Raw genomic sequence first — 18486 nt, 5'->3', positions numbered from 1 at the left:
GCCTGGCCCGACCACTCCTCGGTACGGGAGGAAGAGTTTGCCTCCGCGTCGGGTCCTCCGCCCGACTGCTCATTGGCAAATTGGTCTGGACCAAAGGCCCGATTGAATGGTCGGTTGGTGCTGGCGTCGGTTGCATGGTCGATGTCACCAAGGTCGGTTCTGGGGAATGAAATGAGTAAAATCAAAGTTACGATATAGTGAATTGGTTCACGGTGTTAAGAAACATTACCAATTCGGGGTCGGGTCCTTGCTGACGTTCTATTTATTCCAAGGTCTGCTAGTGTTTGCTGGTCGGTCTCCGAGGTCGGGGGTGTTTGCAGCTGGGAAGTTTTTCTTTTGCGCGTGGGACCACCAGATCCGATTCCCGGGGCGGTTGTTTGTTGTTGGGTGCTAGTATGTCTCGCCGCCCCTAGAACCAATCCTTGGGGGGGAAGGAGTATGTTCAGCAACCGACCCTCATCAGGGGATATCAGGGACCATACAACCGACCACCATTCATTGAAAGTATCTACGATCTCAGGGTTGGAGCGGAAAGGAATATAAGAATTGGAAATTATATACGTGGTGAGCTGGGAGATATAAGAAGGGATTGAATTAGGAAGGACTCGTCGGTCGGGACTTTGAAAAATTATTTGGGGACACGCGACGGGTCCAGGGATACCTTGGCAACAGCCGAACTGGCGCGCCATGAATTGAGGTTCATAGTTAAAAGTGTAAAAAGTTTTCTGCCCTTTTTTATCAAGTTTCTTGCTACTAAAAAGTGACCTGGGTTTGAGGGCGACGTCCCAGGCGAAAGGATAGGTGGGATGAGGACAAGGCTCAGGAGTCGGAAGTGGGTTTGGTACTGGAAAGGGCCAAAAATGGTCGGGAGCATAACCCGCATACTTTTTATACATAGAAAATCGAGAGTTACTGCGGGTATCTGTTAAAATGGCGGTTATTATGGGATCGGAAGATTGGAGTTTATTGCGTCCTGAGCAGAGTCGGTTGAGGACTAATCCTAAATGTTTTTCAGATGTTGGCATAGTGGGCGGAGATCCTAAGTTAAACGCGTTGGGGAAGTAAAGACGGAACCAAAGTTCTAAAAACCAAAAAGGACCCGACGCGGCAGTGTCTAATTTCCTATTATCGTTATCTGTTAAACGAAAGCTAACCCTGGTGAGTCCTTCAAACAGATTGGCTAAAAATAGAGTACCAAGGGAGAAGAACCGACCTGACGCAATATGGATGGCCAGGTCGAGGTGAGAAGGAAGAACACTTTTGGAAGGGGAAACAATGATGTACCTACAAAGCCAGAACAGGATAAAGGCAGTATGCTCCCGGTCGGTTACAGGAGTCCCTGGAGCCCCTTGCTGGTCGGTTGCGAACTTTGTCCAACCCCATTCCTTCACACCTTGTAAAGACCATCCCGGATGGTCTTCTGATGGCTCCTGCCCATCTAGGGCTCCCATTACAGGGTCTTCACCCACGACTGGGAGATGTGCGATCATGGCCACGTCCATAAGAGTTGGGCCAAAGGGGGCCGATGGCAAAAGGAAAGTCCCATTTTCCGCATTCCAGAAGGCGGACATGGCCAACAGCACCTTCTCATGCAGGTTGATAGGCATGGTGGACAGTAGTATTGCTTGGTCGATCTTTTGGGATCGCCATTGGGTCTGGAAGTGTTCTGCTACTCGTCGATACCAAGCACGATACAGATCTTTTGGGTCTGTGAGATGGGTCTTGATGCTGTCTCGGATGCGAACTGCTTGGTAGTTGGGATTGTTGATAGCCAAGGAGTTGCGAGATTCCAAAACTTCCCTCATCCGATTTGAATCTTCAGGAGTAGTGCAATATGGACGGATCGTCGGAGTTAGTACTTTCGAGGCTGAAAATGGACCTTCTGGAAGGGTTCCGTCGAAAGGAAGGGCAGGAATGTATTGATTCGCCATAGTTAGAATGTTTTGGGATTGTGATTCACACAGGCTTGTATTGCGAAGAAGGAAGTTAACCAGGAGTGTTGCAGTAACTGGTGTAGTTGCTAAGGAGGTAGTGCTTTATGAACTTCCAAACATTGATTGTTAAATGGCGTTTGAAAGTCCCTTGGCGGCGGGCAAGTTGTTACGCACGAAATTTAGAATTAGGTTAAAAGCCCAAGGTAAAAAGAAGAATGGGCCTGGCAATAGGGTTGATTGAACTGGCTGAAGGACACCGTGAGGAAATCAAGGAAAATAAATTTATTTATTTATTTCTAAGGAAAATACAGGTCGGAAGGTTTTCAAGTCGGTAGGTCCTCAGGACGGAAAGACCTCAGGACGGAAGGTTCTTAGGTCGGTAGGTCCTCAGGACGGAAAGACCTCAGGACGGAAGGTTCTTAGGTCGGTAGGTCCTCAGGACGGAAAGACCTCAGGTCGGAAGGTCTTCAGGTCGGGAGGCCCTCAAGATGGAAAGACCTCAAGTCGGAAGGTCTTCAGGTCGGAAGGTCCGCAAGACGGAAAGACCTCAAGTCGGAAGGTCTTCAGGTCGGGAGGTCCGCAAGACGGAAAGACCTCAAGTCGGAAGGTCTTCAGGTCGGGAGGTCCGCAAGATGGAAAGACCTCAAGTCGAAAGGTCTTCAGGTCGGGAGGTCCGCAAGACGGAAAGACCTCAAGTCGGAAGGTCTTCAGGTCGGGAGGTCCGCAAGACGGAAAGACGATGAGTCGGAAGGTTTTCAAGTCGGGAGGTCCTCGAGACGGAAAGTCGTCGAGATGGGATATCCGCAGGTCGGGTAAACTGTAGGTCGGATAGAAGGAGGAGTCGGACAAACGCGGAGGCCTTTGATCAAAGACAGGGGGCGGTTGATATGGAGGTCGGCCCAAGTGGGGTCGGGCGAAGAAGTAGGTCGGACGAAGGACGAAGTCGGGCCAAAAGAGCGGAAGGTCTGTGGTCGGCTCAATGAGTGAAATATAGGGAATTTTGGTCTGCTGGGGACACGTGTCAGCATGAGAAAGGTTGGAAGACGGTTGAGAAGGAGACGTTGTAACCGTTCGGGTGACGGTTTTCAGTACGGTTTCCCAGGGAATATTTAAGGATTTGGATCATCATTTGGCAAGGCATCTTCAATCAACTTCAACAAAGCAAAGTCAGATTTGGGGATCACCACTTTAAATTTCAGTCTTTTATTTTCCAGTTTACTTTCTGTACGTCACAGTGTTTAGAGATTCCTAATCTCAGGCACTAATTAATCAAGTTTAAGGATATTTTTAATATCTTTGAATTTTACTTTATTTTTGTTGAAAAATTACATCAACAGGCTTTAAATTGGGTTAGGATTAAAGGTTGGACGAATCCAATGGATCGGACTACAGAGTAGACCAACTAATTATTTATCGAGGGATTTATCTGGTTAGGATCAATAAATTTTGTTCATTTAATAGAAAAGTGTTGATAAGGTTTGTACATTTGTTACCATCTAAGTATTCATGTGCAAAATTGAGAGATACGAATGAATAAGAAGTTGGCTTGGCATGAAAATGGCGGTTCTAAGATAGGATCCGGAATAGACCCCGGAGGCCGGAGGGGCGTCTAGGCATGTGAAGTCGGGAAAGACGTCCGGGCATATAAAATAAATAATAATGCATTTTGGATTAAAATAAATTAGAAATAAATAGCGCTTTTCAATTAAAATAAATTCGGAACATAAATTTCAAGTAGACAACTATTTTGAATAATAAAAATAATACATTGAAGTCAAGAGTTGTTAAAAGATATATTAGGTTTGTTATTAAGATTATAATCAAGAATATCATGAATTTATTACTTAGATATTCAATTAAGATTATATTTAAGAAAATATTAAAAAATATTAAATAAAATTGTTATAGCAAAGGGTTGTGTCTTTTTACATTGTTAGTAGATTACAATAATATGTCCGTTTGCACCGTTTAGATTTTATAAATAAAACATGTCATATTTGTTGTAAATCATATCGTGCATCTCAGTACAAGTATATAATTTTAATCTTTTATTTCTTTTACTATTAAACATCTAATCACTATATATACTATGAATTAAATATTTAATTATTTTAACTTCTCCAAAAAGAAATCATATGATTATTGTTGGAAAAAAATTCAACCCACTTTAATATTTTTGCATGTTTGGTGGGATTCGAAATTTATTCAGCAGGGAAAAACTGTCTTGAGTTTATCGGATTAAAATCAAAAAAATTTGTAGGTCACTTGATAGACCGTTTCAAATCAATAGCATCAATAGAAGACATTAATGTTATACACATGATATGTTCGGGTTCTGCCAACATCCATTTAAGATAGATTCACTTCGATTCAAATAAATATATCAGTGCCACGTAATGATCACGAGTCACGGCCCAATGGAATATGAAACTTACTACATATAGTAGTACAATTGTATTATTAGAAAGAATTTGCAAGCAACTTATTTATCAGTGACGAGTCACTCCCCAACGGATAACAATCGTGAATCCAACTCCGCTAAAATTGCCAAATTGAAGGTGGCATCAAAATGTATTAATACCGGCCGATTACCTCAACCGAGTTTGAAAATCATGGCCATGCACGTTCATGTCGATGTTTTCCGATCTCAACATCACTCAAATTACTGCATGTTATAAAATATGATACAAATCGAAATTTATTATTAAAAAAAAATATTTAAAATCAATAAAATAATAAGTGTATTAAAGTAAACATAAATTAGTATTGAGATTTGAATAAATAAAACTATTTATCATAAATAAATTATACATAAATTTACATGATAATTATTGCAACCTAAGTAAATAAGAATGGATATTTATTTATAAAGTGTTACAGAAAAAAAATAAATAAAAATTTACATATAAATATCTATGTATGTATTGAATTGTATTCGATCTCAATGGGTCCACACTAAAATATCATCTATTCTTTTAGGTTCCTTCATCCTCTCTCTCTCTCTCTAATTTCGCAATCTCGCAGATTCCACCGCTTCGGCATAATCAGGTAGACGCCATTAATTTCGTCCTTCCTTTAATTTTTCTAGGAGTCTTTAGGTTTGGAATTATTATTGTGAATAATTTTGCACGGAATCGCTTTCGGGGAACGCCGGTTAAGTGAATTCTGCTTTTCCGAATCCGCTGCCGATGCTATCTGGTGTTTGTTTATAAATTAATCGGATGAGTTGTCTTCTCTGTTTTATTTATCGATTGGATTAACTGTATTCCTAATTGTTTTATTTGAACCTCGTGAATGATTGTTTTGGGAGTGATTTGAATGTGATTGCTTTGGTTTTGCCTAATTGTTGTCTACTCTTCAATTATGCAGTTTTTTTATTCGATTGATTCTGCCATTGCTTTTCTGCGAACATAATTAGTCATAGGATGCAGAATTGGTGTGCTTTGATGGTGAACGTTGATTGGTATGCCTTACCATGGATCATTATGCGCCATAAGAATCTGTTTCTTTGCTCTTTTTTATCTTCTAATTGAAGCAAATAAGTATGCCATTGTTATAATCATTATGTGCACTCCACTGATTCAGGGATAGATGGTTTGTTGGCTGTATATCGAATAAATTTCTTGTTTCTCCCTGAAACTTTATATGAAGGGTACAAATCAGCTTCTGTATAAGATATTCGGGTTTGTTTGGTTTGAGTTTGAGTTTGAATTTGAATTTGAACTTTTATTTAAGTAGTATTTTGATGTGATGATTTAGGTTTTAAGAAATAGTATATTTTTTCATTGGAACCGCAACGATTTTGGATTTAAATCAAAACCAAACACACTCTCAATGTTTCGATCTCTTTCCATTTGTGATATAGGACCGCAATAACAAATGGATGAGTTGCCTGCGGAAGTAACTTTGGACATACTGCATAGAATCCCGAGAACAGTAGATAAGAATTCAGTATCTTTGACCTGTAAGCGCCTCCATGAATTGGATAATGAGCAACGCAAAGCTATTCGAGTTGGCTGCGGAATGGATCCCGCCAACAAAGCACTGATCTCACTCTGCAACAGATTTCGTAACTTGGAAAAAGTCGAAATCTCTTACTCGGGCTGGATGTCAAAATTAGGTAAACAGGTGGATGACCAGGGGCTCTATAATCTTTCTGTAAGTTGCCCTCTTTTGACAGATCTCACACTAAGTTACTGCACTTTTATTACCGATGCTGGATTGGGTCACTTGGCTACCTGCTCTCGTCTTTCTGCCTTAAAGCTGATCTTCACTCCAAGAATTAGTGGTTTTGGGATATTGTCTGTTGTAGTGGGATGTAAGAACCTTTCGTTGCTGCATCTTATCCGCTGTCTTAATATCGCCAGCATGGAATGGCTGGAATATCTCGGAAAGCTTGAAAAACTAGAAGATCTCTGCATCAAGAATTGCAGGGCTATTGGAGAAGGTGATCTTATTAAGCTTGGGAACACATGGCGGAAGTTAAGACGCCTACAGTTTGAAGTAGATGCTAACTATCGGTACATGAAAGTTTACGATCGGTTAGCTGTAGATCAGTGGCAGAGGCAATCAACCCCATGTGAGAACATGCAAGAACTTAAGTTAGTGAACGGTATCATCAGCCCGGGAAGAGGACTTGCCTGTGTGTTAGGTAAATGCGAGAACTTGGAAAAGATTCACTTAGACATGTGCGTGGGGGTGAGAGATTTGGACATCATAGGCTTGGCCCGAAATTCCAGCAACCTCAGGTCTATTTCCCTCCGAGTTCCATCCGATTTTTCTCTCCCTCTTTTGATGAACAATCCAATTAGGCTAACGGACGAATGCTTGAAAGCATTGGCCCAGAATTGCGCGCAGCTTGAATCCGTGCGGCTGTCTTTTTCAGACGGCGAATTTCCCACCTTCTCTTCGTTCACTTTGCAAGGAATCCTGACTTTAGTGCAAAAGTGCCCGCTCCGGAAACTTTCTTTAGACCATGTTTATTCTTTCAATGATGCCGGGATGGAAGCTCTTTGTTCGGCTGAGTATCTTGAAATTTTAGAGCTTAGTCGATGCCAAGAGATAACCGATGAAGGGCTACAGCTTGTTGAGCAAATTCCTCAGCTGTCTGTTCTGAAAATTAACAAATGTTTGGGAATAACCGATGACGGATTGAAGCCGCTTGTAGGATCACACAAACTGGAAGCGCTGGTAGTCGATGATTGCCCGCAGATGTCTGAACGAGGCGTACAAGGAGCTGCAAATTCGGTGTCGTTCAAGCAGGATCTGTCGTGGATGTATTAATCTTTTCGTCTCCATGGTTGCAGAGGTACATGCATATCTTTTAATTCTTGATTCTTTTTATGATTAATTTAATCTGCTATTTGCATTATATGAATGGTAGTATGATCATTTGTGAGGGCTGTTGTGTATAATTGATGTGTTTTTGAAGCTGTAATGAACTTAGAGAAATTTATCATTCTTCTGAGGGTAGTTTTCATGATAGTGTGACAAGATCTGTGAACTTTATCATTACCTCTATAATTATAATAGTTGTAAGATGTTTTTGTTTTTATTGTTTTTTTAGTTGAAATTGTAGTTGTATGTGGTGTTTTGAATAGAAAAAATGTATGTTTTTTTTTATGTGATCAATAAAATTATATGATAAAAATTGAGAAAATTAAAAATGAAGTTAGCCAATGCAGAACCAAGATCTACATATATATATATATATACACTATTTATTTGTTATTTCTCTTGGTGTTTAAGTTGATGGTTTTTTTTATATTTATTTTAGTTAGAATTGTGGTTTGGATGTAATGGGTTGGAATAGAAAATGGTGTTATCTTTGTATGGAATTGTGAAGGTTAATAGTAGAAAAAATGAAAAAAATAAAATAAAAATTGCTAATTGAACATATATATATATATATATATATATTTGAAAGAAATGGTTATAATGGATAGTCAAAAATTGGTGTAGAAAAGCATAATAAACAAAACATTTTCATTCATTAACAAATCATGATTCTATTTTGACCATTCACTAGAATATTATATATGTATTAATTTTATTTTATAATTACTCAATTATTTTTTATATGTATTCAATTGGTTTGTTGTTCACATGCTGTTGAAGTTTTGTAATTTTCTTGCATATTTCTTAAAAGTTTTATTTCAATAATTAAATGATAAATATATAACAACAAATTATGCAATAAATAAATACTAAATAAAACCATTATAAAAAATACTCTCCTGATGAAAAGTAAAAAGTTATGCTGTATATTTTGAAATTTTATTAGCAAAATCGTTATTGTTGAAATATGAATAATAAATACTCCATCTTCCTAAAATTATGTCAATGTTTCTGTTTTGAATGTTCTATAATTTTATGCTTATTTTATTTGTTATAAATAATTTTATTCACTCGTTTGTTTTATTATACCTACTTTAATAAATAACAATTAATTTGTCATTTTTTTTTCTTATTCTATTATCTTTACTTACTTTAATAAATAACAATTAATTTTCCATTATTTTGTCTTCTTATCCTATTATCTCTATATCAAATATTTTTACTATTTATCATATAAGTATATCTTAACAGATATGTATATATATATATATAAAGTAAACATAAAATTGAAGAACATAATATAGTAATCATAACACAGTATAATAGTAAGACTTATTATTCCTTAATCCTCTGCATGAAATAGTATATTTAATAAGTGATGAGCATCACCATCTTTGATTTATCTAGCATTTGTATTCATTTTCTTTTTTCTCTTAATTTATATTATATATTAATATAATAATTAATATTAAAAAATTTATTCGTAAAAGCAAATAAATATCTATAAATATCTTATCACGAGACAGATAAAATATATGTATTTAAAATAAATACTAAAGGTGTGTTTGTTTGAGAGATTTGTTTGGATTTCTACTATTAATCCTATTTTTTCCTCCAAAAAACATCAAATCAATCAAACATCTATTTTTTAATTTTTATATTATACTAAAAATCAATTTTACATTCAAAACATTACATCAACACCTATTTATATCACATCGTACAACTATTCAAATTCAAATTTTTTACTATTCAAATCAAAACTCAAAATCCAAACCCTCAAACAAAGTTGTATACGAGTGTTTCTCCAATTGGCGCGGAGCGCACCGTACAATTCTCCCAAAATAGAGTAAAAAATGATAATCTAACATTTATTTCCCTCTAATAGATTGTCATTCATAACTCTTGTTTATATGCTACAAAAATATTTTGATTTGGCCTGCTATGGATTAAAATATTTTTAGTAAAGGACAATCTGGTGATTTTGGGGTTGGACTTGTGAGCGTAGGTCATGAGTTCAAATCTTCGACACCTCAGATCACTTGCTACATATGGTTCGCAGCGTATTAGGTTCGCCGAAGATTTATCCAATGCGCACTTTCGAATAGCAGCGGCTGTGGGTTCCTACATTATAAAAAAAATAAATAAATAAATAAAATGACAAACAGGGAATGAGTTCTTACATCATAAAAAAAAATAATAATAAAAAAAAATGACAAGCAGGGAGAAACTAGAAGGGATTAGGGGCAAACTGAATAGACACCCTACAATATTTTCAAAATAAAAAATAATTAATTATATTTTTTATTTGCCTCCTTATTTTCTATTTTTTTATTTTATAATATAAAAAATAATAAAATTATGTAGTTTTGTTGACTTATATTTTTAAGTTTTATTTTTTAAAATAAAAATATTAAATTTTCTTCAAAACATTTAATTTTTATCTATTTTTCCCTTCTTTCTTATTTTTCTTATTTACGTGATAGTACTAAAAAAGATGGAAAAAGATTACATTGAATAAAAAAATAAAAAAAAACTTCCCCTCAATGACCACAAGTCAAGGTGAAGAACATCAATGCATTAAAGGCATATAGTATTTCCCTTGAGGAAAGAAACGTGTGTATCTATCAATCTTACAATATTGTAGCCTACAAGAATCACAAATCACGAGTCAAATCAAATCAAATCCTCACTAAACTACACTACACAGTGATGGAAAAAAATGCATGTCAACAAAGAAAAGAATGTTGATCTTCATCTTCTACTCATATCTCATCTCCATTAACACTGCACTAATTAGCAGCAGCAGTAGTAGTAGTAATAGTATTTCTCTTCTAACTCAACTCAGGCAGAACACATTGATTGATTAGTTATGTAGAGAAGATATATAGAAGTTTGTTCAATACACAAATTGGGTGTCACTTGCTATACCTGCTTCCGCTTTCCGACCCTCTGTCTGTCTAGCTCACTCCACAAATAACCCCAGAGCACCCGTCGAATGGCATATTTAGATCAGGAAGAACAAATTTGGATCCGGATGTAGCTGCTGCATCTCTGTTTTCTTCAGGATGGGCGTCGGATGTAGATGATTCTACCATCGCATCCACTACTGGTTGCGGATCATGGGTAGTATGCGAAGTTGATTCATTCGCCACGGATGTTGATCGCAAATGGGGTTGCAACTCAATCTGTGGAAGATATAAACATCACTCGAAGATAATGAAATCCACAAAGATATAGAACACTTGTCCGCGTATGTTATTATTACCTTCATTCGCTTCAACTTCTCGTTCGTAGCCTTTTCACTCTCCAGATTCTTGCGTAAAGCTATCAATTCCTGAGAAGCAAAAGATTGGCATTTGATTCAGATCCAACGACGAGGGATAAATAACCAACTAAATAACATACCCTTCTCAAGTCTTTTCTTTCCTTCATCAGTGAGATCTCTTCTTCTTTGAGCTCTGGTAAAGTCTGAGAAAATAAACATCACAATTATTCATATCTGCCAAAAAGTCGAAGCTGTGTTCTTTTCATAAATGTATGTACCTTAACTATAGATAAATAAACAGTTTCATACACACCTTCTTTCTTGACCTCCTAGAATTGGTTTTCTTGGTGTCGATGTTCACCTGCAACACAAATTTAAGAGCACTGCACAATTAGTGCACACAAATATATATATATATATATATATTCCATCTGCCCTAAACCAAGTTTCTCAATGAACTGCATACCATGAAACATAATAGGTGCATATTAAATCCACAATTTTGTTCTTACAGTTAGTTGATAAATAATGACAAATTACAAAACCCCAGAAAAGTAGTGAAGGAAAAAAAGTCAGGGAGACCCAAAAAAAAGCCAATGGATAGTTTATTTAATAAGCAAAACAAGTGCCCACCCACCAAAACCCCAACCATAAATTCTGTTGAGTGTTCATTCCTAATGATGTTACACCAAAACCAATTTGAACAAAAACCCACCTCCCTTGGACCAAGAAAAGGCACTCTCACTAACTGACTAATCAGATCATAAATAATTAAAATTACTTCAAAAAGGAACATCCTCCCACGTTACCACTCTGTCAAGCACAAGAATTACAGCCCTAATCAAATAAAAATCCCTCTCTTGTCTGAATCCTAAGTAAAACACTTACAAAAGTAGTAATAATAATTTCTAACCACATCCTCAAAAGTCCTTATAGCTAATAACTATGAGTCAGTACAGTTGTGTGTGTATGTGAGAGTGAGTGAGGAGGCTCCTCTGCCTCGAAATCCACGCAATGTATTGTGCACAAATGGCATCATATAGATCATAGGATACAGACAAGAAACTACTGTTGTTAATACAACAACACAACCAACAATTACGTGGGCTGGGCAAGTCAAATTTTCCCACGCCAAAGGATTGCCACGCCCCACTCATTATTTATTGCTCACGTTAAATTAAGCTAACACATCGCCAAAAAAGAAGCCAAGAAATAGAAATAAAATGGCCATTAAAGTAAACTACCACCACTAACATTGCTCCACCAAACCATAAAAATTTTGCAGACCTACTTGCCACGAACACACGCCACCGCTTCGACAGCGCCGTGCCCCTTTCCTATTGACCACAACATCCCTTCACCAAACTTGCAACCATAAGAATAATTTCTCGTGTGATCCCAGACCAACCACGAGGAATTAACCTAATTTGTGAAATTGGATTTGTTTGGCAAAAGGACACTCAGATCGGCGGAGATGAAATTAGGGGAGTTTTGAGGATTGTTGAATTTTTGGGGTTGTAATTAACGTGCGCAAGATAGCGGCGTGGGGAAAAACGTGACAGGGTAATGCTATCTCGTGTGACAGTTTGCGTGGAAACGAAGTCACCGTTTTTGAATCTTTGGAAAGCATTTGCAAGTAAAGAAGAGGGGAGGGAAATATGGTAAAGTTCGGAGGGCATTTTGGTCAACCAATGGAAGGGTATTTGTGTCACTTCCGATATGGAGAATGGCGGACGGTTGAAGACGACGGAGACCTCCGACGGCGGAGGAATCCGATTCGCCGGCGGTACTACATGTTTAACTTTTCTCGAGGATAACTCTCCAATCCGCCGACACCGACGAATGACAGCTGGCACGAAATACCACGAAGAAAAGGGGGGAAAACACAACTCACGCGCCGCCGACTGACCGCCGCCGGCCACCGGAAAATTAAAACCAAACAGGCGTACAAACACAACAACAACAGCAACGAAAACACTAACCTTAGATCTCGCTGTGCTGGAGAATTTAAACCGGCTACACTCTTCCGAACCGCCGCCGCCGCCGCCGCTGACGGAGGTCGCGCCGCTCCACGAGAGCGGCGTGGTCGGACTGGCTCTATGCGCCGGTTTCTTCAGACTATCGTTGTTGACCGAAATCGACTTCGACCGGCGTTGCCGGACGCTCCACCTCAGCGGCAGCGTAGGGGCGGTGGCGGCCGCGGTCCTCCTCACCCCAACCACCCGCCGCGGCGGCGTTTTCTGTAACCTAACAAGTACCTCCACCACCATGGCGTCATCAGCCATGGCAGCCTTCACCCAATCCTCGCCGGCGCCACCCATTGAAGCCGAAGAAGAAGAAGAATCTGGAATTTGCAGTAAGGAGAGAAAAATCTGACAGTGTGTCGTTCCTCAGTTCTCACACACACACATCGTATATATATATAGATCGATAGATACAATTTTTTGTATGTATATATATTTGTTATGTATAGTTGGCAGTTCCTTCCTTCCTTGTGTTGTGTGTCAGTGTATGCGCGCATTTATTTTTGTTTTATCATTAATTAATCAATTAATTATTGGGAGGCCCTTTTTGGTAATTTCGCACAGGGGTACGGTGGTCCCACAGAAAAGATGTGGCTTGACCGGCTGCTTTTATTTAGTATGACTGTATTATACGCCTACGCCTGTTGCCTATGCCCTACTCTCCCTAATTAGGCGGGTATTACTATAACAGATTTGTAAATTTAATTAATCAAGTAAAAAAATGCGGATAATATGAAAATGTGATATTACTATTTTGCCCTTACTAATTGGGGGAGCTGGAGTCCCCACGAGTGAAGTGCATGTAATAACTGGAGTTCCCAAAACAAAAAACTGTACTTTGACACAGTCCAGTCCACATGACATGAATATATATCATTACCATAATTAGAGTATGCTATTTTCTTACTTTTGTCATTTTATTTAATTTTTTGTTTTTTAAAATTTCATAATTCGAACAATGGTTTCCGGCACAAGTAATAATTAGAGCCAATAAAGGAAGATGTGAATAATAATAATAATAATAATAATAATAATAATATAATGCGTATTCTATTTGTAATTTTAATATTTTATTACTCTATATATTTATACTCCATTTGTCATATGTCGATGTTTAGGTCACCATAGATACGAAAAATATAATTATTAGATAATTAAAAATATAATAATAAAAATAATTATTTTATAATATAAATAATTATAAATTAAAATTAATATAACTAATTAATTTAATTAAAATTAAAAAAATTAAAATGAAATTAAAGTTTGTAAGAAGTGATATGGGATATATGAGTATGATGGATAGAAACTACTTTTTTTGTTCCAAGATAATTAATTCTTTTTTATTAGTAATACAATATTTTTGAAAAAAATAATATTTGATTATTAATAATAGTGAGTTATAATATTATTTTTTTATGTAATTAATAATATTGATAATTTTAAAATAACTTTAATATATGATTAAAATTTTAAAATATGTATTTAAATATTTTAAAAAATATATTTTAATAAAAATATATGCAATATAAATATCATTTCGTATAAAATTATCTGTAATATAAGAAAATAAAAAATACTTTTATTTATTATAATTAACATGGACTAATTTTACAAAAGAGATGAAATTTTATATGTTATATAGTTAATTAAGTTGATTTATATTTGTTAAGTATTTTTTTATTTAATATATTTTACCTAAAATAAAAAAATGTAAATTGTTATGACATTTACGAAAATAGAAATGGTGTCAATTGTGATGAGAGGAGGAAGTACCGATGATTTTAAAACATATCTACTTATAAATATATATATATATATTTTGAATTGTTCAATTACAAAATATTTTTATTTTTATTTTTTAAATAACAATCTACTCATTCCAATTCAATTGTTCTTTTATTTAGATTTATTAGGTGTGTGTTTCTTTTTAGGGAATCTGGATAAATTTAGTTTGAGTTTAGATTGAATTTGAATTTTTATGATAAATTTGGATTTTTTTTATTTCTTTTTTTTGACAACGTGGGAATTCGTCGTCCCTACCCGAAAGTGCGTATTTTTTTTATTTTAAAGTATGTTTCTTTATATATATTTTTTATTTATTTATTTTTATAATTTTTTCTGAAAAATGATATATATAATATATATTTTATTAAAATATAATTATTAAAATAATTAAATAATTAATTTACTGTAAGTTACACGTAGAGCTGTAAACGAGTCGAATTTAGCCGAGCTTGTTATGTTTGAGCTCGGCTCATATTTGTTTGTTAAGAGATATTAGCTGAAATTTTTGTTTAAGTTCGGCTTGTTTAACAATTTTTTTGTTCGTATTCGACTCGTTAAGATAAATTTTATTTTATTTATTTAATTTTTTTTTAAAAAAAATCAGTTAATAATAATTATAATTTTTTATTGATAAATTTAAATAAAAAAATAAAATGAAAAATAATATTAAATAAATATATTAATTGAATATAAAAATATTAGTAATTTAATTTTTTCTAATAAATACTTAATTTAAATTTTTTAATAAATATTGCCGAATTTTAGCCAACAAGCTCGAGCTCATTCGTGAACATAATGAATCAAAATTTATATTTGTATTATGCTCATTTATTTTAATGAACGAACCTTAACGAGCTCAAAAGAGTCGAGCAGTGCCCACAAACTATTAGTTTGTTTTTACATCTCTAATTGCTTATTGGACACATATAGCCAACCCTAAGCAAAGAAAATTATAAATAGTTTTGTGCATTGTTTTGTCTGCACAGTGTTGAAATAGTAAGTTTGGCCAAATTAGATCTATAAAAACAAAGTCTTTTTTATATTTGGGTTGAATTAAAAATTAATTGTGTGTTTAGTAAAAAATTTATTGAAGAATTTTTAATTATTTGATCAATCAAATAGTAAATTAGATTATTTGGTAAATTAATTTTTTTAAATAGCTTATTAGAATAAAAAATTAATTTTAAAAAAACTAATAAATACAGCTTTTTGTATTAACATTTTCATCACAATTTTTTTTTTTTCTATTTTGCCATTTTTTGCTTTGTTACTTTAGTAATTGTTTTAAAATATCTAATTTTACTAATTCCTTCGTCCCACATACCATGTCATTTTCTTTTTTTTGAAAAATGATTACTTTAATCTTATTTTTTTTAATTTTAATTAACTAATTAGTTATCTTAATCTTAATTTATAATTATTTATATTATAGGATAATTATTTTCACTAATACATTATTAATTATCTGCTAAAATACCGTATCTACAGTGTAGCAGACACAATATGTGGGACGGAGGTAGTAATTTTTTTAAAAAATTTGAAATCATTAATTATTTTACAGAAAAACTATCTTATATTTAAATATATAAATTTATTAAATTTTAAGAAAGAAAATATAAACACTAGGGGTGTGTTCGTTTGTAGAATTTTAACAAAATTCTACTATTCATCCAATTTTTTCCCCCCAAAAACATCAAATCAAACACCTATTTTTCATTTTTTATATTATACTAAAAATTAATTTAACATTCAAAACATCACATCAACACCTATTTATATCACATCATACAACTATTCAAATTCAAAATTTTTACTATTCAAATCTCAATTCAAAATCCAAACCCCCAAACAAACACACCCTAGGAGTATTAATTTTTATATATTATATCACAGAAAAAATATATTATAAATATAATATAATTATTTCAAATTATAAATTTAGTAAAATGATAAATTAACTAATACTCTTTGGGTGTGTTTGTTCGGGGATTGGATTGGATTTACACTATTCATCTAATTTTTTCTCCTAAAAAATATCAAATCAAACACTTATTTTTCATTTTTTATATTATAATAAAAATCAATTTTATATTCAAAACATCACATCAACACCCTATTTATATCACATCATATAACTATTCAAATTCAAAATTTTTACTATTCAAATCCCAACTCAAAATCCAAACCCCCAAACAAACACACCCTTTATGTCCATCTTTGTGTCTGGTATATAGATACGAGAAGTTAGATAAAGTATAATGAGTAAGTAATAAGAAGTATCTTAATAAAAATAATTGTTGTATAATAAACTAATTATGAATTAAGATTAAGATAACTAAATAGTAAATTAAAAATATTATAAATTATGAAATTTAAAATGTGATTAAAGTGTATAATTATACTACCTCCGTCTGGTTTTAGGGATCTCATTTACTTTTTGCATATTAATCTTTATATATTAATTATTACATCAAAATGTAGTACTATAAATTAAGAAAAAATTGCAAAAATACTTCAATTAGTGTCTTATAATACTAATAGAAAAACATTTGTACAAAAAATTATACAAATATAAAGATATTTTTAATATTAAGTACAATAATGCAAAAGATAAATAAGAACGGATGAAGTATTATCTAAAAAAAAAATAGACAAGGTGGGATGAGCAAATAGATAAATAGTGGAAGAAAAAGATGGAACATATGGAGTATTGGACATAATATATATGCATAAAGATTTTAAAAATAAAATTTGTTTGCTTGGTTTTATTTCAAACATAAATTAACAGTATTCAACTAGCACAATTTTAAAATAAAATATGTTTTTTTTTTTTCAAATATTATATCAAAATACTATTTAAATCAACACTCAATTTCAGACCAAAAAAAAAAAATTAATTGTCATTTATGTATAAACAATTAATATCAAACAGTTATTTTAGCAAATACTTTAATAAAAACAACTAATATAATCCGCTACTCAAATCAATTAATAGAATTAACTAAAATTAACAACTAATTGAATTAGTAAAAACTAAATACTAACGGTTAATTTTCAAACACGCCATAAATAAAAGCCAAAATTAAAAGTAGAAGTATAAACAATTAAATTTTACATTTGGATGAATCATTATAAAAATAATTTTTTTTTTTTTTATAAATTTTTTTTGGATATAATAAAATTAAAATGGTAAAATGAACTATTAAAATTACCAAATAGAACATAACATGTAAATATATATTTTATTAAACCTTTTAATTTATTTTAAAATTTTAAATTATCTAACCTAATTAAAAATATATTTTTAGTTTAATTTAATTAAAAAATAAAAGATAATAATTGATTTTAAATAAATATTATTCTACCAATTATTTTAAAATCTATAAATTATATTTTAAAATATTAAATTATATACTTATATAATTAAAATTATATTTTTAAAGTTTGATATTTCAATTATATATTTTAAATTTTAATTTTAATTTAAATATAATATATAACTTATATTTATTTATTTATTATTATGAATAACATAATAATTTAGATGGTAATATTAAAGTGCTTCTCCAGAAAAATTACTTTTGGAGCTCAAAATTGCTTCTGTTTTATAGCAAAAACCAATATATATATATATATATTTTCCAAAAGCAAAACTCAAAAATATTTTTCAAAAGTCCATCCATTGGACCCTAAAATGTTTTGTTGTGAGCACAAACTTATTTTTTAGTTTCCCTCGTAAGAGCACACACAGTGGTATGCTTGAAAATGGGCTTCCAAAATCTGATGTGTTCATACTCATGGACTAAGTTCACGGATATAGAAGAATATATCATACAATTGCTCTATTTTGTTGTCTTCGTTCTTTTTCTTCTTATCTATATTATTATTAATTATTTTTTTAAAAAAATAATTAAAACAAACTCAGTACCATTTTTTCTTTCCGATCCAAAATCTTCTTCGTAACACTACTACCAGAAATTTCACAACAACAACTACGGCGGCGGAAACGGAAGACGACCACGACGGCGGCCTTCCTTTATTTTTTTGCTTGCTTTCGTCTTTCTGTTTGAGCCTCAAATCACGGCTACGGCAGCGGATGACCACGATAGCGGCGACGGAGGCGGATGACCACAAC

The 18486-nt window shown here is 33.3% G+C and overlaps 2 protein-coding genes and 1 long non-coding RNA gene across 5 annotated transcripts; 2 read left to right on the top strand and 1 right to left on the bottom strand.

Moving 5' to 3' along the window:
- Positions 1 to 1249: 1249 nt before the first annotated feature.
- Positions 1250 to 2906, top strand: LOC127253987 (uncharacterized). The gene is made up of 4 exons (XR_007839383.1): positions 1250 to 2245; positions 2278 to 2397; positions 2462 to 2557; positions 2606 to 2906. It is a non-coding gene; the product is annotated as an uncharacterized LOC127253987 (long non-coding RNA).
- Positions 2907 to 4867: 1961 nt separating this feature from the next.
- LOC127253964 (F-box/LRR-repeat protein 14) lies at positions 4868 to 7486 on the top strand. 2 transcript variants are annotated; one of them, XM_051278783.1, is made up of 2 exons: positions 4868 to 4982; positions 5800 to 7486. In XM_051278783.1, exon 2 carries the CDS (start codon positions 5814 to 5816, stop codon positions 7215 to 7217), a length of 1404 nt encoding a protein of 467 aa, XP_051134740.1. In that variant the 5' UTR covers positions 4868 to 4982; positions 5800 to 5813; the 3' UTR covers positions 7218 to 7486. The 2 variants fall into 2 exon arrangements, with proteins under 2 accessions (XP_051134740.1, XP_051134741.1); XM_051278784.1 differs by lacking the exon at positions 4868 to 4982 and adding an exon at positions 4992 to 5132.
- A 1514-nt stretch (positions 7487 to 9000) lies between these two features.
- LOC127254927 (uncharacterized) lies at positions 9001 to 12933 on the bottom strand. Of its 2 annotated transcripts, XM_051280279.1 has the most exons (6): positions 12522 to 12933; positions 10853 to 10900; positions 10680 to 10742; positions 10540 to 10608; positions 10203 to 10459; positions 9001 to 9395 (listed from the first exon to the last, which is right to left on the bottom strand). In XM_051280279.1, exons 1-5 carry the CDS (start codon positions 12858 to 12860, stop codon positions 10232 to 10234), a joined length of 747 nt encoding a protein of 248 aa, XP_051136236.1. In that variant the 5' UTR covers positions 12861 to 12933; the 3' UTR covers positions 9001 to 9395; positions 10203 to 10231. The 2 variants fall into 2 exon arrangements, with proteins under 2 accessions (XP_051136236.1, XP_051136237.1); XM_051280280.1 differs by lacking the exon at positions 9001 to 9395 and having other exon boundaries at positions 10202 to 10459.
- Between the last annotated feature and the right edge of the window lie 5553 nt (positions 12934 to 18486).

Source organism: Andrographis paniculata, unplaced genomic scaffold, assembly GCF_009805555.1.
Source record: "Andrographis paniculata isolate CXL003 unplaced genomic scaffold, ASM980555v1 Contig52END, whole genome shotgun sequence".
NCBI lineage: Eukaryota > Viridiplantae > Streptophyta > Magnoliopsida > Lamiales > Acanthaceae > Andrographis > Andrographis paniculata.
Note: the sequence above shows the minus strand (reverse complement) of the source record. Positions and strands in the feature narration are given on the sequence as shown.